Below are 23583 nucleotides of genomic sequence, written 5' to 3' on the forward strand. Positions count from 1 at the left end.
GGCAGTCCCAACGGCCAAAATATTCAGTGCTGGTGTGTTTATTTCATACAACAGAAGAGTCACAAATAATTCAAACAAGAACATGCCCATCAAAATAAATCCCTCCGCTAGGAAAAGAAGCCTCTGGGGCCCAGCACTCCAGAGAAAACCTTGCCAGTTCTGCCTCCCACAGTGTCTGACTTTGCAGAGTGAGACTTTGATAACTTCAAACAAAGCCCAGAGAGCTGACAGGTGAACTAAGTCCTCTCCCCAGTTAGGCTCAGATGGGTCCCTTATAAAATTGGACCCAACTTCTCTTTGACTTACTTTGGCTCATTCTGCCACAGGTGTCAGTGACTGCACTCTCATAAGTGAGCAATACGAGTCACAGAACAGCTAGGTGAGCTCCCTTTACTTCCAAACCTCTATGAGTAGGGCCCTACAAAATTCACGGCAGTGAAAAACATGTCACAGAGTGTGAAATTTAATCTTCCACATGAAATCTGGCTCCCAGCCAGGGGCTCCTACCCTGCGCAGGGCTCCAGCTGCTAGTCCGATGGGGATGGAGACTTCCTCCACCCCTGCAGGGCCGCTCCTGGGGCAGGTCAGACCCACCTCTGGGATCTCCCCCAGCTGCAGGAAGCTTCGCAGCTTCAGCTGTCCCACTCCACCCGGGGAAGCTGAAGTTCCAGCTGTCAGCCCTGCAATGGGAGGGGAGGCTGCTGGGAAAACCAGACCTATGGTAATCCACCCCCCATACCCTGTGACCCTCACTTCTGCGCTGCTGCTGGCGGTGGCATTGGCTTTAGAGCTGGGCACCCAGCCAGCAGCCTTCCCCTCTGGCTGCCCAGTTCTGAAGGCAGTGCCTCTGCCAGCAGCAGGCAGAAGTACGGGTGGCAATCCCACCCTCCCCACAATAGCCTTGCGACCCTCCCAGCCTGACGGCCTTTTGGATCAGGACCCCCACGGTTACAGTATAGTGAAATTTCAGATGTAAACATCTGAAAACGTGAAATAGACTTAAAACTTAAAAAAACCCTGGCCATGAAATTGACCAAAATGGGCTGTGAATTTGGTAGGGCCTTACCTATGAGACCAAAAATCATTTGAAAACTGGGGACACTGGTGGAGCTGTGGTCTTCTCTTTCTAGTCCTATGCATGGGGCCAGGGGCAACAGGAGCCAGCTTCAACCACCAACCTCTCTGGACTGAAAGGTGTCTGGGGAGTGAACAATGCAGGATTAACCTTTGTGTTCCTGCTTCTGCTGCTGCTGCTCAGGTCACTGAAAAGGAAGAGGCCTGGCAGGCAACATTACATGTAGCGGAAGGGGAGGTGGGAGAAGAAGAGGTGGATCCAAATACATTTGTTATTGTGCTTGGATCGGCCTACACCCCCGGAAAAAGACCCCTGTAAACATCAGAAGGCCTGCAGAGAAACCCATGAGACACATTACTAAATTAAATTAATAAAACATTGTGAGCAAGCAGCTGAAAAAGGGCACTCTTAGATAACTGAAACAGGCCAATTAGTCAAATTAACTGGCGTCCCTTTAATAATTTAAAAATGTTGGCAAGCCTCATATTTTAGGGCTAGCTAAACTGCACCTTTATAAATTAATTTCAATTTCCATTTAAGAATTTGTTACTCTTCTGAAGTGGAGGGAAACCAGTCACTTTTAGTTCAGAGATGCCCTGGGCATTGATGGGTACCCACTGCAAATGCATTTAAACCAAGCATGTGGTCATGCCACTCTTACTGGAGGTTTTTAACTTATTCAAAGAACTGTCCTAACAGTTGGTGCCAAGTGAGAAAATATGCGTTTTTCAGGCTATATAGGTTCTTATACCATGGTCATCACCATAGTCTCGGAGACGTGGCCCTTAACATTAGGGTGACCAGATGGTAAGTGGAAAATATCGGGACTGCCGCAGGGGGGACGCCATTTTAATTGTTACACTCACCCGTCTGGGTCTTCGGCGGAAATTCAGCGGAGGGTCCTTCAATCGCTGACGGTCTTCAGCGGCGGGTAATAAACCTTGCCGCCAAAGACAGAGCACCCGCCGCCGAAATGCCGCCAAAGACCGTCAGCAACTGAAGGACCCGCCGCCGAAGACCCGGACGGGTGAGTGTAAAAAAACCCCCCAAAAACGCCCAGAACAAAATATCGTATTTCGGTCGGGATGTGGGACAAACTCCTCAAAATCGGGACATCTGGTCATCCTACTTAACATGTACACAAGCATTTGCAAAAGTCATCCAATAAGAGAATGGAATCTATTCTAACCAAATCACTGGTGGGATTAGACCAGATCGGTTTTATTCTGACCTGCACGATGATCATCTTAATGCCCAAAAGCATGAGATTTGCTTATCTTTATTTTAAGATTGGAAAGTTGCAAGTAATATTGCTCATAAAGATGTATTTTTTATTTTGGATTTCAACATATGGATATAGAGAGACAAGTTCTTCAGGTCTGAAGAAGAGCTCAGTGTAAACTTGAAAAACTGTCTCTCTCATCAACAGAAGTTGGTCCAATAAAAGATATTACCTCACCCAACTTGTCTCTCTAATATCCTGAGACCGACACTGCTACACCAACACTGAATACAATATATGGACATAGACAGAAAAGGAAGCCTATTCCAGTTCTAAGTATCATCATGGATAATTAAAAATACAATTTAACTCAAACAAGACCAGCAGTAACAAACTGGTGACCTTTCTCCACACAGACAACGGACAACCTCTAAACCAGTGGTCTCCAACCTTTTTAGGCACAAGATCACTTTTTGAATTTAAGTGCAACCCAGGATCTACCCCACCCCTTCCCCAAGGCCCCGTCCCTTCCCCAAAGCCCTGCCCTGCTCACTCCATCCCCCCTCCCTCTGTTTGGAGTGTGGGAGGGGGCTCTGGGCTGAGTCTGGGGCAGAGGGTTGGGGTGCAGGAGGGGGTGAGGTGCAAGCTCTGGGAGGGAATTTGGGTGCAGGAGAGGGTGCGGGCTCTGGCCTGGGGCAGAGAGTTGAGGTGAAGGAGAGGGTGCGGGCTCTGGGAGGGAGTTTGGGTGTAGGAAGGGGCTCCGGGCTAGGGCAGAGTGTTGAGGTGCAGAAGGGAGTACGGGGTGCAGTATCTGGGAGGGGACTCAGGGCTGGGGGTTGGGTTGTGGGCTCCCTGCCTGTCCCGGCCCCACGCCACTCCTGGAAGGGGCCAACACGCCCCTGTGGGGGCAGGGGTCTCTGTGTGCTGCTCCTGCCTGCAAGCACCACCCGCGCAGCTCCCATTGGCCAGGAACGGGGAACTGCGACCAATGGGAGCTGTGGGGGCGGTGCCTGCAGAGAGGGGCAGCGTACAGAGCCACTTGCTCCTCCCCCTGACACCATGGGGGCATGCTGGCTGCTTCCGGGAGCGGCGTCTGGCCAGGGCAGGCAGGGACGTGCCTTGGCGGCAGCCCCGTGCACCACCGGACTTTTAGCAGCCTGAGATTGCAATCGCGATCTACGGGTTGGTGACCACTGCTCTAAACCCTAACCTCCCCAATAAAACGCCTCACACTCTTATCCAGATCCCCAACCACAGCCTTACTGTGTGCACTAAAGGTCAACAGGTTTGGACTATTATGGGCCAAGTGGGTGAGTGAATCCCAAAGTCAAGACACCCTCAGAGAAAGGGCCTCACCCTCCAAGCAGCTCTCTTCCTTCTATACCAAGGGAGCTATAGCACAAGCATCTCCACTGATTTAAAGTGTGGCAACGTAACATACAGAGAGCAGTGTCTCAGGTAGACAGACCACATTCCACTTAGGGAATATTAGGATATATAATAAAACATACGGACCTTAACTCCTTCCAGAAACCCATGGGAAGCCAATATAGATTTCAAAGCACTGGTTTCTTGCACCCATGGTGAGACACCACTTAACAAGCAGACCTTCCACCTTCTGCACCAGCTTCAGGGCTGATAAGGTGCAGCACCATGTAGAGTATAGTGCAATACTCTAATCTTGAAATGCCCGTCACTGCTGCTATACAAGCCAACAAACTCGACTGACACACTCAAAAAGGCCCAGAAAACTTTTACTAGTTGTTTCCATCATCACTATCTCAGTCTTCTGTGGACTGAGCCTCAGTCAACTAGCCTCAAAACTTTTAAAAAATGACATTAGGACCTCATGTGAGGTGTGACAATAGCAATGAACCGGGACCCATTTTAGCTGTATAACACAGAATAAAGTGATTAATTTTTAAGCATGTCCCAATCAATGTCACAAAGTCCTGCTTAAAAGTTGTGCTCTCCCCACAGACTACAGCTCCCAGCATGCAATGCTTCCTTGAAGCAAGCAGCCCACTCAGTCCGAGGTGGAGTACTGCATGCTGGGACTCAGTCTACATGAAGCCACACTTTCAAACTGAAGAAAAAGATGGATGCAATCTTCCCATTTTATGCAAATTGTGTGCAGCCCTCGGGTTCCTGATGAGTACAGCCCTTAATTTGGGCACCCCTGGCTTATATATAAGAGCCAACGTGCAATGTCCTGTAATCAGACAACATTAAGAGTGAATGCAGTGTGTCAAGGTGGAATGGGGTAACTTTCAGTGTCCTTGAAAACAATGAGAATCTGAATTAAAGACCCTTCTGAAAGAAAGCTATTACCCTGACAAAGAAACCACATCACTAAAGAAGCAGAGTAGTGTAATTAAATTTTTTTATTAAAGTTAATTTCAAACATTAACTTTAATAAACATTTTAAAATCCTCTTTCCTGCTAATCTCCACAGTAAGCTTTGACCAAATATTTTAATTTGGGGTCTCAGATCGAATACAACTGACTAGAAAAACCAACTATGAGTGCAGCTCAGAGGACTGGAAGAAAGCAGCAAGATCTTCAAAACTACAGGAAATGAGATCTATATCACAATAGACTATATAAGAAAGATTTACCTAAATGAGATTGTTGCCATTGCTGAACAAACAAGCAGATGAAATTCAACGTTGGTAAGTGCAAAATTGGAAAAAATAATCTCAACTATATAAACACACAATGATGGGTTCTAAATGAGCTGTTACCACCCAAGAGAGAGATCTTGAGGCACTGGGATAATTCTCTGAAACTTCTGTTCAATGTGCAGCATCAGCAGTCAAGGGAGGAACTATTAGAAAACAGATAGGAAATAAGACAGAAAATATCATAATGCCGCTATATGAATCCCTGGCGTGCCCATGAGTCCAGTTCTGGTCACCCCATCTCAAAAAGGACAAAGCAGAACTGGAAAAGGTTCACTGAAGGGAAAAAAGATGATCAAGAGTATGGAACAGCTTCCATACAAGGAGAGATTAAAAATAGATTATGGCTGGTCAGCTTAGAAAAGAGACAACTAAAAGGGGATATGATAGAGGTCTACAAAATCATGAATGGTCTAGAAAAAGTGAATAGAGAAGTATTATTTACCCTTTCACACAATGCAAAAACCAGGGGTCATTCGATGAAATTAATAGGCAGCAGATTTAATACAAACAAAAGGAAGTACTTTTTCCACACAACTAACCTGTGGAACTCAATGCCATGGGATGTTGTGATGGCCAAAAGTATATCAGGGTTCAAAAAAGAACTGGGTAAGTTCATGGAGGATAGATCTATCAATGGCTATTGTTCAGGGACACAACCCTGAGCTCAGAGCAACCCTAAACCTTTGAATACCAGAAGCTGGGAGTGAAACACAGGGGTGGATCACTCCATAATTGCTCTGTTCTGTACACTCCCCCAGAAGCTCTGATATGGGCCACTGTCAGAGATTGAATACTGGGCAAGATGGACCATGGTTTGACCCACTATGTCAGCTCTTATGTTATCTATGTTCTAATGAAGTTACCTTTAAGAAATTTTCAGAACATTAATAAATCAAATTACAATAACACTGCAACATATTGCAGAATAACATGAAATCCCCAAACAAATCTCAACGCTGCTTTCTCAGTATTCCAGGGTTAAAAATGAGTAATTAAAAAGATTACAAAATTAAAGCCTTAATGAAATACAGTATTTGTGTAACCAGTCTTATGTAACTTTGTTGCAAAAATCTGCTCGCAGATTGCCATTGATTTCAACAACAGCTTTGCCAAATCACTACAACCCTAACTCTGAGCAGCCACTTCTTTCCTAGGCCTGCCGCCTTCCGAGCTGTCTGCTGGCGGTGGGATGGAAATGAATGCAGACTAAGCAGCATGTAAACTTATTGCACAGCATGATATAAAGGAATGAGCACAAGTTAGGGAGTCAGGAGCCCCCAAGTTCCAACTCTGCCACTTACTTGTTATCCCCATTGTATAGATGGATGCACAGCATTTGCTGTACACAACTCACAGGAAATGTGTGGGTATTATCATCTGTACAACCCTTTGAATCCATCTAGCACCAGACAAGTGCTAAGTAATATTTCCATAGGTGAACAAAATGAGAATTTGGACGTAGGTCCCAAACGATGAAAGATTCATTCTCTAATTATGCATTATGTCAAGCAACCCTAGATATTCACATATTTATGCTGCTCTGTGCCACTTTTGAAAAAGGAATTATTCCCACAATACCTACAAAAATAAAGAAAAATACCTAATCAAGGTACACAACAACAGAATCTGGAATATACTCTCAGAACTCTGCCCATTATTATCACCTTCACTGAGTATTGCAGACACTGGGAGAAGCACATTAACTATACCCAGAGCATAGCACAGCAATGTATATTTCAGTGACAAATGTATACTTCATGCCACAAAACCAAAAATATTTTCTTTTTCCACCTTGCTCTGTTGTGTGGGACATGATGTCCATTTCTGTATTAGCTTACTTATATTTTAAGACTCCCAGGAACCAGACTTTGTTTAAAGAAAAAAATTAATGTATTTCCAGGGCTTGAAAAATTTACCCAACACTTATTAGCCCAACTGCTAAGCCTACTAGACAGATGGAAAAATACTGTTACTACCACACCTCCTTACAATTTAAAGAGTAAAACAGGTAAGTATTGTATTTAATTGTAACATATAAACCAACTATTTAGTATCAATTAAAAAAAAACTCACTAAGTCTCTTGGTGTTGTTATACCTTCCCTTTCCTTCCCCGCCTCCCTTTCCTTCTCACCCCCACTTCCCACCCCCATCCTGGTCTTCTTTTCCCCAAATAGTTTATGTAGATTGTTTCAGTGCTTCCTCTTCTTTCTTCCCCTCTCCACTCCCCTATATCCCCCAATCTTTTCCTAAACTGTGTTTCCTACTTTTTTCCCCTGTGCTTTCTCTCGCGCGTCTCCCTACAAAAATATTAATATCACAATCTCTCTAAACCTACTAGCCAAAATGCAGTATGAAAGATCATGTGGGAAATCAAGTGCTTGCCATGCCCCTTCTCCCCAAAGCTGTTAGGAAAAGCAATTCCCACCAAGGTGTTGTCCTTGGATCCCACTCAGGATTTCCATATTCTATAGCATCTGAGTAGCAGGTGTACAATAAATTTTAGAGCCTCTCTCAGTTCCCGCCTGCCACCCCAGAGATGCCTGGCAGTTGTGATGGTGGGGAGGAAGTTTCCACTAATCTATTCCTCCTCCAGCCTCCATTTTTGTGCTTTAATCTCAAGCATTGCTCATAGCTTTTCTCAAGGAGCACTGTGAAACTGACCCAATTCTCAGCCTAAAGTTGCTCATAGGTCTGAATAAAGCAGTAAAACCTGACAAGACGGATCTGTTTTCTCTTTACTGCACCTTAGCAGAACGACGTGACTCTGAAGAGACATTAGAATTCTTTGTCTAAACATTAGGGAGTATCATTAGTATACAGTATCTGTTTATATTCAATTCACATAAACAAGGTTATCTTTGCAGATATAAGAACTAAACACCTTACTTGCCAGGGGTGAGTGCCATTTTCAGTTTTATTAAAGAGCTCTGGTGGTACAAAGGAAGGTTATTTTACAAGACTGGTACACTGGTTAACTTCAACTTATGATTTGTTTTTGGAAAAGTGGATGGTGGCTAAATCATTAGTTTGCTAGAGATTACCTGTGGAAATGTACATAAAGCAAAGAATATTTTTGAAATCAAACATCCTAGTCATTGCTAGCCTGACCAGAACCAGATGAGACTTAACGGGTTCCCTAAAATATGGGAGTCTGTGAACTATGTTCCTCTCTCATTGCTTGATTTAGGTACTTACAGCTTTTCCCAGGTCATGCGGCAAGTGGGCCCACTGAGAGTTGAAGAGGATACAGTAGTCCTTTCCTTTACTGCTCCCCTTCTCCGAAAGAACATGTACCATGCCATACTCGCAACACACCTGAAAACATAAAACATTTTGTTGGGGTTTCATTAAAAGCAATGAAATATCAAGGCCCTAAAATTGAGACACCCTCTAATGAAGTTGCTTTGTAATAATTCACAAACAAAACTAGACTTTGAATGAAAAACCCAGTTTAAAGATGATAAGAAATGTTGACATTAAAGAATCATCATGTTTCCCATAATTCCCCTTTCCCTTTCGAATAGATTATGGGTAGCACAGAATAACATATACTGATTATTTAACAGTAAAATATAAAATGAAGAATTATTAACGGTAAAATTAAAAAGCTTTGTTAATTAATTCTAAATCATTAAAATATATGTATAGTGATTGAGTACAGATGAGGTAACACTTATGCCAGCAAGGACTTGGCCTAAGTACGGGCTAATTTGTTTAAAATGATATTGCTGACAACATTGTGTTAGAAGATGTAAGTAAGGGATACACAGACATGTAATGATAAATAACCACACACACATCCCTTCTGGGAAGAGACAGGGATGTTCGACACAAAAACAACATGATCGAGAAATTGCAGAACCAGCAGGAAAAATACAGAAGTTGGGCAACTGAAGCTTGCATATGCATAATATACAAGTATCAGAGGGGTAGCCGTGTTAGTCTGAATCTGTAAAAAGCAACAGAGGGTCCTGTGGCACCTTTAAGACTAACAGAAGTATTGGGAGCATAAGCTTTCGTGGGTAAGAACCTCACTTCTTCAGATGCAAGTAATGGAAATCTCCAGAGGCAGGTATAAATCAGTGTGGAGATAACGAGGTTAGTTCAATCAGGGAGGGTGAGGTGCTCTGCTAGCAGTAGAGGTGTGAACACCAAGGGAGGAGAAACTGCTTCTGTAGTTGGATAGCCATTCACAGTCTTTGTTTAATCCTGATCTGATGGTGTCAAATTTGCAAATGAACTGGAGCTCAGCAGTTTCTCTTTGGAGTCTGGTCCTGAAGTTTTTTTGCTGTAAGATGGCTACCTTAACATCTGCTATTGTGTGGCCAGGGAGGTTAAAGTGTTCTCCTACAGGTTTTTGTATATTGCCATTCCTGATATCTGACTTGTGTCCATTTATCCTCTTGCGTAGTGACTGTCCAGTTTGGCCAATGTACATAGCAGAGGGGCATTGCTGGCACATGATGGCATATATAACATTGGTGGACGTGCAGGTGAATGAGCCGGTGATGTTGTAGCTGATCTGGTTAGGTCCTGTGATAGTGCTGCTGGTGTAGATATGTGGGCAGAGTTGGCATCGAGGTTTGTTGCATGGGTTGGTTCCTGAGTTAGAGTTGTTATGGTGCGGTGCGTGATTGCTGGTGAGAATATGCTTAAGGTTGGCAGGTTGTCTGTGGGCGAGGACAGGCCTGCCTCCCAAGGTCTGTGAAAGTGAGGGGTCATTGTCCAGGATGGGTTGTAGATCACTGATGATGCGTTGGAGAGGTTTAAGCTGAGGGCTGTAGGTGATGGCCAGTGGAGTTCTGTTGGTTTCTTTTTTGGGCCTGTCTTGTAGCAGGAGGCTTCTGGGTACACGTCTGGCTCTGTTGATTTGTTCCTTTATTTCCTTGTGTGGGTATCGTAGTTTTGAGAATGCTTGGTGAAGATCTTGTAGGTGTTGGTCTCTGTCTGAGGGGTTGGAGCAGATGCGGTTGTACCTCAGTGCTTGGCTGTAAACGATGGATCGTGTGGTGTGTCCGGGGTGGAAGCTGGAGGCATGAAGGTAGGCATAGCGGTCGGTGGGTTTTCGGTATAGGGTGGTGTTAACGTGGCCATTGCTTATTTGTACTGTGGTGTCCAGGAAGTGGACCTCCCGTGTAGATTGGTCCAGGCTGAGGTTGATGGTGGGGTGGAAGCTGTTGAAACCATGATTTCAACAGCTTCCACCCCACCATCAACCTCAGCCTGGACCAATCTACACGGGAGGTCCACTTCCTGGACACCACAGTACAAATAAGCAATGGCCACGTTAACACCACCCTATACCGAAAACCCACCGACCGCTATGCCTACCTTCATGCCTCCAGCTTCCACCCCGGACACACCACACGATCCATCGTTTACAGCCAAGCACTGAGGTACAACCGCATCTGCTCCAACCCCTCAGACAGAGACCAACACCTACAAGATCTTCACCAAGCATTCTCAAAACTACGATACCCACACAAGGAAATAAAGGAACAAATCAACAGAGCCAGACGTGTACCCAGAAGCCTCCTGCTACAAGACAGGCCCAAAAAAGAAACCAACAGAACTCCACTGGCCATCACCTACAGCCCTCAGCTTAAACCTCTCCAACGCATCATCAGTGATCTACAACCCATCCTGGACAATGACCCCTCACTTTCACAGACCTTGGGAGGCAGGCCTGTCCTCGCCCACAGACAACCTGCCAACCTTAAGCATACTCTCACCAGCAATCACGCACCGCACCATAACAACTCTAACTCAGGAACCAACCCATGCAACAAACCTCGATGCCAACTCTGCCCACATATCTACACCAGCAGCACTATCACAGGACCTAACCAGATCAGCTACAACATCACCGGCTCATTCACCTGCACGTCCACCAATGTTATATATGCCATCATGTGCCAGCAATGCCCCTCTGCTATGTACATTGGCCAAACTGGACAGTCACTACGCAAGAGGATAAATGGACACAAGTCAGATATCAGGAATGGCAATATACAAAAACCTGTAGGAGAACACTTTAACCTCCCTGGCCACACAATAGCAGATGTTAAGGTAGCCATCTTACAGCAAAAAAACTTCAGGACCAGACTCCAAAGAGAAACTGCTGAGCTCCAGTTCATTTGCAAATTTGACACCATCAGATCAGGATTAAACAAAGACTGTGAATGGCTATCCAACTACAGAAGCAGTTTCTCCTCCCTTGGTGTTCACACCTCTACTGCTAGCAGAGCACCTCACCCTCCCTGATTGAACTAACCTCGTTATCTCCACACTGATTTATACCTGCCTCTGGAGATTTCCATTACTTGCATCTGAAGAAGTGAGGTTCTTACCCACGAAAGCTTATGCTCCCAATACTTCTGTTAGTCTTAAAGGTGCCACAGGACCCTCTGTTGCTTTTTACATAATATACAAGTTACCTAAAATCCAAAGGATTGATGTGCTAAAAGCCAGTTGGATAAAGATTAAGTAATCTGTAATGTAGAAATGTATATAAGACCTAAGTGAACATGGGCCCAAACTGGAGAAACACTGGACCAGAAACTGAAGTACAGGACTGAAGGACCAGACCAAGGAATCAGAGATGGGGACAACTATCATGGAAGATGGAAGAACTTGCCGGTGTCCTGGAACATGGTAAATTGGGCACATTTACCAAGTCTGTCTTGTCTGTTATTATTTGTCTGGCATAAATGTATGTCCAGACACTATAAGGGATAATAATTCTGTCTGAAATTGTATAAATAAAGGAGAAAACGGATTAAGCCTAAATTGGGTGGACTTGTGACTCAGTTTCTCAGCTTTTACCCCCAGCAATTTAATTAAGGACAATGAGTATTTCTGAAGATAAAGGTAAGTTTGGGTCGTATCGAGCAGAGTAGAATGTAGACACACCACTTTTCGCTTATGATGAAAAGGAACCTATCAAGCAGAAAGCTGAAGAGGTTACTTGGTTTCAAGATCTTTGATTATGGTGACGTGGAACTTTCCATCCTCTCACTTGCACTGTTCAATAAGGGCTTCCGATGTGGTTTAGCAGACTATCTAAGGCTCCTGTTAAGTCGGAAATGCAATAAGTTCTCTCACACATCAATTACTTTCAGGTCATCATATCTGTCTAGAACATACAAATTCTGTACCATATAGTCACTACATTTAACAAAAAAGTTACATTTCACAATATTACATTATTAGGGCATTTTCAAGACAAATGTATAGAAACAAGAGAGACATCCTAAAAATCTGTTTCACCAAATCTGCCACAGTAACAGAAATGAGAAAGATGAGAGGTTTTTTTTTAAAATTATTATTAAATGAGTACAAAATAAAACCTCTCTCCTTTCTTGATTGGCTACCTTATACGTCAAACCTCAGCAATCCCCTTGGATACTGTTGCATACTCCAGTGTGTGACACATGCTTCAAAAATGGGTTCAATACCAGTAGCCTAAGCAGAAAGAAGAATTACGGACCCGGCACTTCAGAAAAGCAGACTTTGACTCCCTCAGGGAACTGATGGGCAGGATCCCCTGGGAGAATAACATGAGGGGGAAAGGAGTCCAAGAGAGCTGGCTATATTTAAAGAATCCTTATTGAGGTTGCAGGAAAAAAACATCCCCATGTGTAGAAAGAAATATGTAAATATGGCAGGCAACCAGCTTGGCTTAACAGTGAAATTTCCTTGCTGATCTTAAATGCAAAAAAGAAGCTTACAAGAAGTGGAAGATTGGACAAATGACCAGGGAGGAGTATAAAAATATTGCTCAGGCATGCAGGAGTGAAATCAGGAAGGCCAAATCACACTTGGAGTTGCAGCTAGCAAGAGACGTTAACAGTAACAAGAAGGGTTTCTTCAGGTATGTTAGCAACAAGAAGTCAGTCAAGGAAAGTGTGGGCCCCCTTACTGAATGAAGGAGGCAACCTAGTGACCGAGGATGTGGAAAAAGCTCATGTACTCAATGATTTTTTTGCCTCTGTCTTCACAAACAAGGTCAGCTCCCAGACTGCTGCACTGGGCAGCACAGTATGGGGAGGAGGTGACCAGCCCTCTGTGGAGAAAGAAGTGGTTTGGGACTATTTAGAAAAACTGGACGAGCACAAGTCCACGGGGCCGGATGCGCTGCATCCGAGAGTGCTAAAGAAGTTGGCGGATGTGATTGCAGAGCCATTGGCCATTATCTTTGAAAACTCATGGCGATCGGGGGAGGTCCCGGGCGACTGGAAAAAGGCTAATGTAGTGCCCATCTTTAAAAAAGGGAAGGAGGAGGATCAGGGGAACTACAGGCCAGTCAGCCTCACCTCAGTCCCTGGAAAAATCATGGAGCATGTCCTCAAGGAATCAATTCTGAAGCACTTAGAGGAGAGGAAAGTGATCAGGAACAGTCAGCATGGATTCACCAAGGGCAAGTCATGCCTGACTAACCTAATTGCCTTCTATGAGGAGATAACTGGGTCTGTGGATGAGGGGAAAGCAGTGGATGTGTTATTCCTTGTCTTTAGCAAAGCTTTTGATACGGTCTCCCACTTTAACTGCCAGCAAGTTAAAGAAGTATGGGCTGGATGAATGGACTAGAAGGTGGATAGAAAGCTGGCTAGATCGTCGGGCTCAACGGGTAGTGATCAATGGCTCCATGTCTAGTTGGCAGCCGGTTTCAAGCGGAGTGCCCCAAGGGTCGGTCCTGGGGCCGGTTTTGTGCAATATCTTTATTAATGATCTGGAGGATGATATGGACTGCACTCTCAGCAAGTTTGCAGAGGACACTAAACTGGGAGGAGTGGTAGATACGCTGGAGGGTAGGGATAGGATACAGAGGTACCTAAACAAATTAGAGGATTGGGCCAAAAGAAATCTGATGAGGTTCAACTAGGACAAGTGCAGAGTCCTGCACTTAGGACGGAAGAATCCCATTCACTGTTACAGACTAGGGACCGAATGGCTAGGAAGCAGTTCTGCAGAAAAGGACCTAGGGGTTACAGTGGACGAGAAGCTGGATATGAGACAACAGTGTGCCCTTGTTGCCAAGAAGGCTAACGGCATTTTGGGCTGTATAAGTAGGGGCATTGCCAGCAGATCGAGGGACGTGATCATTCCCCTCTATTCGACATTGGTGAGGCCTCATCTGGAGTACTGTGTCCAGTTTTGGGCCCCACACTACAAGAAGGATGTGGAAAAATTGGAAAGAGTCCAGCGGGGGCAACAAAAATGATTAGGGGGCTGCAGCACATGACTTATGAGGAGAGGCTGAGGGAACTGGGATTGTTTAGTCTGCAGAAGAGAAGAATGAGGGGGGATTTGATAGCTGCTTTCAACTACCTGAAAGGGGGTTCCAAAGAGGATGGATCTAGACTGTTCTCAGTGGTACCAGATGACAGAACAAGGAGTAATGGTCTCAAGTTGCAGTGGGGGAGTTTATGTTGGATATTAGGAAAAACTTTTTCACTAGGAGGGTAGTGAAGCACTGGAATGGGTTACCTAGGGAGGTGGTGGAATCTCCTTCCTTAGAGGTTTTTAAGGTCAGCCTTGACAAAGCCCTGGCTGGGATGATTTAGTTGGGAATTGGTCCTGCTTTGAGCAGGGTGTTGGACTAGATGACCTCCTGAGGTCCCTTCCAACCCTGATATTCTATTCTATGATTCTATGAATTGGGATAGAGAAAGGAAGATGGCGGCAACTAGAAATACAAAGAAAAAGGAGAGAGCTTTGCAAAGATAAAGACTTTTTATTTTTATCTGGTTCAAATGGTTGTACAGCCAATCTGGAACGGTTTGAAAAATGTTGATTCAAATGACATTTTGTTTCAAAACCTTTTAATCTATCAGAAAGATGATTTTGTTTTATTTTTTTGTTTTGGTGAGTATGACCCTAATAGCATCCCAATGCAAGAGGGCAAAGGGGATGACTGGTATCTGGTAGTAAGTTTCAAGTGGCCTGACCAGTTCAGTGTATTCCAATTCACTAATGTCACACCCCATATCTAAAAGGCGACATGTAATTTATCAATAGAAAGCTAATAACATACTGATCATTGCTGTGTGATGTGTGTATGGAGGACAAATTCAAAATTAGAAACGTATTGGAAATTATTGTCTTAAAGTGTGTCTGCCAAGCAGGGCTGAAGTTATTACACTCTAGCCAAAGGAATGTGGTTCCGCTACTTGAAGGTATTTCCAAGGTACATTAAGAGACAATGGGAATGCAATTTACATAAAAGGTAAACAGATCCATCAAGACAACAAGAGGAGAAGATAATCATTCAGAATCAGGACAGGGGAAGGAGATTGTAGGAAAAATCAATTTGCATTATAGCAAACACCAGCAGGGAAGAAATCAGTATCAAACTTCCTTCACCAGGAGACTCCATTGAGTCTTCCTCACAGCTTGAATGAACTTTACTTTGGACATTGTGGAAGACCTGATAAGAGGGGTGGTCAGCCATCTTGCTGAAAGGTAGTGTGATAAGAATCTTACTTTGAAACAAGATTGTAGTTTTGTTAAGATTTAGTCTCTAGAAAGCATTTTTCACTTTTATTTGCTTGTAAACATTTCTGACTCTATCCTTTAGACATGAACTCACTTGACATCCTATTTTCTTTTGTTAATAAACTTGTTTTACTTTTAATCTAAACCAAGCCAGTGCTGTGTTTGAGTGACAGTGATAAACTGTGCATTTTGTCTGTTTAGAGGCGCAAACTTTAATTATTTCTCGAAGTGTTCCAGGACAGGGCTGGACACTTCAGGGCAGATGGTTTTGGGGGAAAATTTAGGACTGGGAATATTAGGTCACCCCTGCATAAGGCAACTGGATGACAGAGAGTTGTGTTGTAAGCAGACTGCTGGGGTCAGAGCACTGAACCGGGGCTGCATAGCACACAGACACTCAGGATACTGCATGCTTATCTGCTAGCTGTTGGTGTCCAGGTTGTAAGCCTGAGCAGCTGAGACACCCAAGGTATTTCTCACCTTCTGGACTGCGCCCCAGAAGGTGAGGAAAAAAAAATCCAGTTTCAGTTCAAAACCACAAACCAAAAAAGTCAATAATTCACTCAGCTCTAATTAAAACAATGAGGAGTCCTTGTGGCACCTCAGAGACTTTGCATCCGAAGAAGTGGGTATTCACCCATGAAAGCTCATGCTCCAATACGTCTGTTAGTCTCTACGGTGCCACAAAGACTCCTCATTGTTTTTGCTGATACAGACTAACACGGCTACCACTCTGAAACCTGTCAGCTCTAATTGTAACTTTCATTTAAATGGTTTGACTTAAGAAGGCAGCTTTTAGTTGAAATGGGGAATATTTAGCATAGAACAAAAGGACACAATCATTGAAACAAGGACACCCAAGCCACTTGCTACGAGCCAGAGGCCTTGGTTTAACTTGCACAAAATAGTAACTTCTGCAGACTGTAGTCGCTTTCATCTTTAATACAGACATTCTACTTGTAGACAGGGCCGGCTCCAGCTTTTTTGCCGCCCCAAGCGGCGGAAAACAAGCAATTGAGCTGCCGCCGAAGAGGAAGACAGGGAGTGAAGGACCCGCCGCCGAATTGCCGCAGAAGACTGAAGCAGGCTAATTGAGCTGCTGTCACCGACCAGGACATGCCGCCCCAACAACGGATGGACTGCCGTCCCTTTCCATTGGCCGCCCCAGGCACCTGCTTCCTTCGCTGTTGCCTGCAGCCGGCCCTGCCTGTAGAAATTACAGCCAGGGCTCTATGTACTTTGCATGAAGTTGGATTTAAATTCTGCAGGAAGGATGTCTGCAGTGGGGTGGAAAAGACTGGAAATTCTTTATTTACATTAAAAAAAAAAAGGGAGATTTCTATTAAGTTGTATGAAAACAAATAATAAAGTCAGAACAATTGTCCCTTGTAATTCATTGACATTAAATCAGGTTTTATACTGCTTTTATTAAATTTTCCATGGGCTACAGATTTAGTATTGATAATTCATAATTGCATCACAGAAAGTGTCAGGAAGAAAATGGAAAGCTTTTCAACGAGCAATGGGCTGTTGGATCTTTCAGAACCTATGGAAGCATGGGGGATATTTTGAGAGAATCACATTGATGGGATGTTTTTGCTAAAATGATCAGAAGTAAAAGAAACAATTTTGATAATTAAGTTTGAGATTTGATGTTAAAGGGAGCAAAGAAGGAAATTAAGACATTGCTGAGAAGCTACATGATTTCTCTGAGCCAGTCTCCACTGCAGAGGATGTTTGGGGAAATACCTATTGTTGTGATTATTGGACCTCCAAAAGTTACCTTTTACAACTGAGCTTAGGTATGTGAAAGTTCTTGAGATGTTAAAATAACCATGAAAAAAATAGGTCAAATTGTTTACGACAATGAATGGTTATTACAGGTACAAGAAAACCAGACCGAGAAACTGTATTAGTCCATACAAAATGGCCTAATGATACAAATCAAGGACTGTGGTGAGATCATACTTGGTAAACAAGAAAATGGGGGAGCAAAGTTACCTTTGCCAAGCTTGGCCTTATGGAAATTGATTAAATTGGTGGACAAAATAATGAGGATAAAATATGCCACCCACTTTTATTCCTTTTTGGGGTTCTTAAAAAGACTGGGGGAGGGCGGAAGAATTATCTTCCCTCAGCTCATCCCCTGACCTGCCAGCACTGCAACTCATTTTGATGCATCTAAAGGACTTTCTTCCTGACAGGAAGACCAGCTGGCCCTGCTCTTGTTTAAGGAACTTTGTTTTTACCTGTGAGTGCTGAAAGTCATCACATTATCACGACATCCAGTCATCAGACACCTAATTACCAATACCACAAAGGCACGAAAGAGTCTATATTTTATTCCCTTCCCTTGTGTTCTTTTCCGCCCCACTATTTCTTTCCTCCTATCCTATCTCTCGCTCTTAGCCTTTCAGGGAATCCTGAAGTCATACTGCATTCATCCAAACCTGCCTTGTCTAGGGAGAATGCATCCAACCAGATGTTACCTTGATCAGAGAGACAAGGTGTACCCCTGGAGTGATTCTGCGCCAATGCGCGGGCACAGAATTCGTATGGCCCAAATTATTCTGTGCCCCCCCCCCATGCAGGGGGAAAAAAAACAAAACAAAACAAACATCTTCCTGGGGACACGCACCCCTTCCCCAGCAGCGGGTCAGAGACGGGGGAGGGGGGCTGGGCGTGCGTGCCTGCGTGATCACCGCTGGGGGAGGTGGGGGGCCAGGGCTGAGCGTAGGTGCAAGCCAGTGACTTACTCCTGGGGGGATTATGCGGGATTGCACACCCACAGCAGAAAACACCCCCCCACCACCACATTTCCTGCTTTTCCCTGCAGAAAATGGCAGGGAAGCTGTGCGGGGGGTGAGGGGGGAGAAGAGGAGAGGGGCGCGACCATGTGTGCAGTTTGGGGGGGGGGATTGCCCCCCCAAACAGAGGCAAGGCATGGACAGCCACACAGGGTTACATGCCACTGCCCCACTCCCTCCTCATTTCTGCAAACGCAGAGCTGCCCAGCTCGGAGGCTGCGTCTCGGGCTCCGCTGACTCTGCAGCTGAACACAGCCTCCTGGATCCTACTGCCAGTTGTGCTCCCCTTCTATATTCTGGGAGCCTTAATCTTAGGAAGTTACAATCTGTGCCTAAGTAGTTTTCTTACTCACATCTAGCTACCAGCATCTCCAGCCCTCCAGGCCAGGGGACCAACATTCACAGAATCAAAGGGGACCGTTCCCTTTGTTCCATAAGTGATAGGTAACTAAAATGCCTTGTTGGTGCCCTTATATTACTCAGAGTCTATTGTCTCTGCCTCAAGAGCCAGGAACGATTCCTGAGATGCAGACTCCGTTCTCTGGTGTGTTTATTAAGCTGCTGCTTATTAGCTTGATAACTTTATTTACTTAATATGTAAAGGTATTTTCAGTGTCCTTTGCCAGTAACACTGCTCTACAGCCAAAATGCTTCTGAAATAAATGTAGTCAAACTTTACTAATTCTGGGTCACGGAGAACGAAAATGATGCTTAAAATTGTTGATTGGCTCTAGTTTTCAAGATATGCTATTGGGTCAGTATATACGACCCTTGACTTGGGAATGGCGGAGGATAAGTGAGTTATAAAGGGAAGGGATCTCAATTTAAACCAGAAATGACTAAAATACATCTTTGACTGGATCTATGAATAAATCTATGACTGGGTTTGGACAGTACTTGCTTTTTAGGCAAAACAATGAATGATGCAATCTGATGCTGGTATTGCGTCATACATGATATGAATTGCATCATGTTATTCCTAGAAGTCATGGATGATGCAATCATAACGAAGCTTACATCACTCTGCTGAACAAATTGCCCTATATCAGCTCTAGAAATCATATAGTGTCGGGCTCTCTTATTTGTCAGTGTTTGATTTTGCAAAGGGACACATTTCTGTTTAGCCAGAGTGAGCAGAGATGCCTCGTACTTGTGTGAACAGTGCAGATAACTTCTGATATGTTTGTGGTGAAGTGCCTTTACATCACAAAAGCGCAGTATAACCACTATGGTTAAGAAAGCCTATCACCTTTATTTTGGCTGCAAAATTGGAGATCAGGACAAGAGGTGGGCCCCACACATATGCTGCAACACTTGTGCAACAAATCTTCGCCAGTGGTTGAACAGGAAAAGGAAATCTGCGCCTTTTGCAGTGCCAATGATTTGGAGAGAGCCAACAGATCATACCAGCAATTGTTACTTCTGCAAGAATTATAGATGTGTGCTGGAGATACATTCTTAAAATATGTTGGTGAAGCAGTGCATAAAGCCAGCCTGCCCTAGACAAGGAAATGTGTATTACCTCTGACTGGTTTGATTACACTGGTCTACAATTTTTGAGAAGTCGTCTGCTTCAGAGATAAAATGTGCTATTTATTATGTATTTTGATGTGCTGAATTCAAATATGACAATTAAAACAACTGATTGGCTACTGTGTCTAAGATATTTAAGTTTTTACATTTTATGTCTATGTATATTGTGTAGATAGTAGAGTTTTAATCATAAATTGTAAACCTAGGTCTTTTCATGTGTTTATGGTTGCTTTACCTGATAATATTTCACCTGTCCTGTTTATGTAACACTTTAAAAATCAGCAAAAGGGTTATATAAATAAAATTTATTATGAAACAAAAGGCAAAAAACTATTCTGTACATAGTTTAGTCCTATTCAGTGTCTACTCGGCGCTTCTTGGCTTGTCTCTTGTATTCATTAAATGGAGCATCTCTTGTCACTGTCCAGCAACAGTCTGCAAGCATTGATGGGCTCCATTTGCCCTGATAGCGTTTCTCCATTGTTGCAATGTCCTGGTGAAATCGCTCGCCGTGCTCGTCGCTCACTGCTCCCCCCCCCCCCCGCCCCAGGATACTGGAAGGAGACTGAAACAAAGGACAGTAACTACAGGGGGTGTGAGTGATTGCTGGACCCAGGCTAAAAAAAGATTAGCCTGTAAAAGGAAGTGCTCTGGAACTGGTGAGGAAATTATCTGTATTTAGTTTGATTAGACATAGATTTGCGCGTTTTATTTTATTTTGCTTGGTGACTTACTTTGTTCTGTCTGTTACTACTTGGAACCACTTAAATCCTATTTTCTGTATTTAATAAAATCACTTTTTATTTAGTAATTTACTCAGAGTATGTATTAATACCTGGGGGAGCAAACAGCTGTGCATATCTCTCTATCAGTGTTATAGAAGGCGAACAATTTATGAGTTTACTCTGCATAAGCTTTATGCAGGGTAGAACGGATTTATTTGGGTTTAGACCCCATTGGGAGTTGGGCATCTGAGTGCTAAAGACAAGCACACTCCTGTGAGCTGTTTTCAGGTAAACTTGCAGCTTTGGGACAAGTGATTCAGACCCTGGGTCTGTGTCTGGAGCAGACGGGAGTGTCTGGCTCAGCAAGACAGGGTGCTGGAGTCCTGAGCTGGCAGGGAAAACAGGAGCAGAGGTAGTCTTTGCACATTAGGTGGCAGCTCCCAAGGGGGTTTCTGTGATCCAACCCGTCACACACCCTTCTCCAGATGACTGGAGGATAGCTAATGTGATGCCAATTTTTTAAAAGAGGCTCCAGAAGCGATTCTGGCAATTACAGGCCAGTTAGCCTAACTTCAGTACCGGGCAAACTTGTTGAAACTATAGTAAAGAACAGAATGATCAGACACATAGATTAACATGATTTGTTGAGGAAGAGTCAACATCGTTTTTGTAAAGGGAAATTATGCCTCGCCAATCTACTAGAATTCTTTGAGGGGGTCAACAAACATGTGGACAAGGGTGGTCCAGTGGATATAGTGTACTTAGATTTTCAGAAAGCATTTGACAAGGTCCCTCACCAAAGGCTCTTAAGCAAAGTAAGCTGTCATGGGATAAGAGGGAAGGTCCTCTCATGGATCAGTAACTGGTTAAAAGTTAGGAAACAGTAGGAATAAATGGCCAGTTTTCAGGCCGGAGAGAGGTAAATAGTGATGTCCCGCCCAGGGTCTGTACTGGGACCAGTACTGTTCCAACATATTCATAAATTATCTGGAAAAAGCGGTGTGAAGTGGCAAAATTTGCAGATGATACAAAACTACTCAAGATAGTTAAGTCCAAAAGTTACAAAGGGAAGAGTTACAAAGGGATCTCACAAAACTGGGTCATTAGTCAAGAAAATGGCAGATGAAATTCAATGCTGATAAATGCAAAGTAATGCACATTGAAAAACAATCCCACTATACATATAAAATGATGAGGTCTAAATTAGTTGTTACCACTCAAGATAAGATCTTGTTTTCAGAGAACAATGACTCCATCTACTCAATATGCAGCAACAGGCAAAAAAGCGAACAGAATGTTGGGAATCATTAAGAAAGGGATAAGATAGAGAATATCATATTGCCTCTAGATAAACCCATGGTACACCCACATCTTGAATACTGAGTGCGGATCTGGTCACCCCAATCTCAAAAAAGATATATTGGAATTAGAAAAGGTTCAGAAAAGGGCAACAAAAAATGATCAGGAGTATGAAACAGCAGGGGCGGCTCTATGTTTTTTGCCGTCCCAAGCACGGCTGTCAGGCAGCTTTCGGTGGCGTGCCTGCGGGCAGTCCGCTGGTCACGCAGATTTGGCGGCATGCCTGCGGGAGGTCTGCCAGTGCTGCGCCTTCAGCATCCCCGCCACCGAATTGCCGCCGAAGCCGCGGGACTGGCGGACCTCCCGCAGGCATGCCGCCAAACGCAGCCAGACTGCTGCCCTCACAGCGACTGGCAGGCCGCCCCCCGGGGCTTGCCGCCCCAGGCACACGTTTGCTGCGCTGGTGCCTGGAGCCACCCCTGTGAAACAGCTTTCATATCAGGAGAAATTAAAAAGACTGGGACTTTTCAGCTTGGAAAAGAGATGACTAAGGAGAGATATGATAGAGGTCTATAAAATCATTACTGGTGTGGAGAAAGTAAATAAGTGTTATTTATTCCTTCTCATAACACAAGAACTAGGTATCACCAAATGAAATTCATAGGCAGCAGGTTTAAAACAAGCAAACAAACAAGAAGTATTTCTTCACACAACAGTCAACTTGTGGAACTCTTTGCCAGATTGATGTTGTGAAGGCCAAGGTTATAACACAATTCAAAAAAGAACGAGATAAATTCATGGAGGATAGGTCCATCAATGGCTATTAGCCAGGATGGGCTGGGATGGTGTCCCTAGCCTCCGTTTGCCAGAAGATGGGAATGGGCAACAGGGAATGGATCACTTGATGATTACTTGTTCTGTTCATTCCCTCTGAAGCACCTGGCATTGGCCACTGTTGGAAGACAGGATACTGGGCTAGATGGACCTTTGGTCTGACCCAGTATGGCCGTTCTTATGTTCAAACCTCTACACCCCTTCCTCCCAAAAAAATCAATATTTAAGTAGTCTTTTTTCTGTCAGCATTTGAATTGGCCACTTTTTACAAGTGCATTTTAAGCCTTTATGAAACATCATGAAGCTTCCATGATAACACTAGACTTCTCTAGACCCCTCCATTTGAAGAATTCAAAGTTCTTTACTAATATTAAGCCTCACAATACCCCTATGAGGCAGGTATTAATTTTGTAGTTTCTCTATATGAAGAACAGCAATAACGTTCCACTAGTAGTGGCTCCTAATATTTTGAGGGAGTGAGGTTTATGGTAGTTAAATTGGATTTATAATTAGACCTCTGAGAAAACTGGTCAAAACAGACTCATACAAGCTACTGGCAAAGAAGTTCAGTATATATCAAATGCTCCTTAGGAGTAAGGTTCAGAGAGCATTCATTTAGTCCAATCATGCTGGGTGTTCGATAAGGAAACGTTTAGCAATACCAGACACTACTGAATATTGACCAGTTTACTGGGCTCCTCACACCGTTACTTTTCCCAGGGCATTTGCTTGCTGTTATAACAGCCAGTGCCTGAGTTTTCATGTATTGAAAGTCAGTTGTCAATTAACACAAAATTACTACTATTAATATGAACATTGCGTTTGCAGATAATGACCCAAACAAGAATCTAGCGCTCTGAGACAATCTGGACTAATGGTCAACTGATCAGCCTAAAGATGTGACTA

At 43.9% G+C, this 23583-nt stretch overlaps 1 protein-coding gene across 1 annotated transcript in view; it reads right to left on the minus strand.

The window, feature by feature from the left end:
• The window catches only part of SPPL2B (signal peptide peptidase like 2B), a 133626-nt gene that overhangs the window by 63013 nt on the left and 47030 nt on the right, over positions 1-23583 (minus strand). The window contains exon 2 of the mRNA XM_065422146.1: positions 8178-8297. Within this exon, the coding sequence (XP_065278218.1) occupies positions 8178-8297 (120 nt within the window). The remainder of the gene's footprint in view (positions 1-8177; positions 8298-23583) is intronic.

This window comes from Emys orbicularis, chromosome 24 (assembly GCF_028017835.1).
Source record: "Emys orbicularis isolate rEmyOrb1 chromosome 24, rEmyOrb1.hap1, whole genome shotgun sequence".
Lineage (NCBI taxonomy): Eukaryota > Metazoa > Chordata > Testudines > Emydidae > Emys > Emys orbicularis.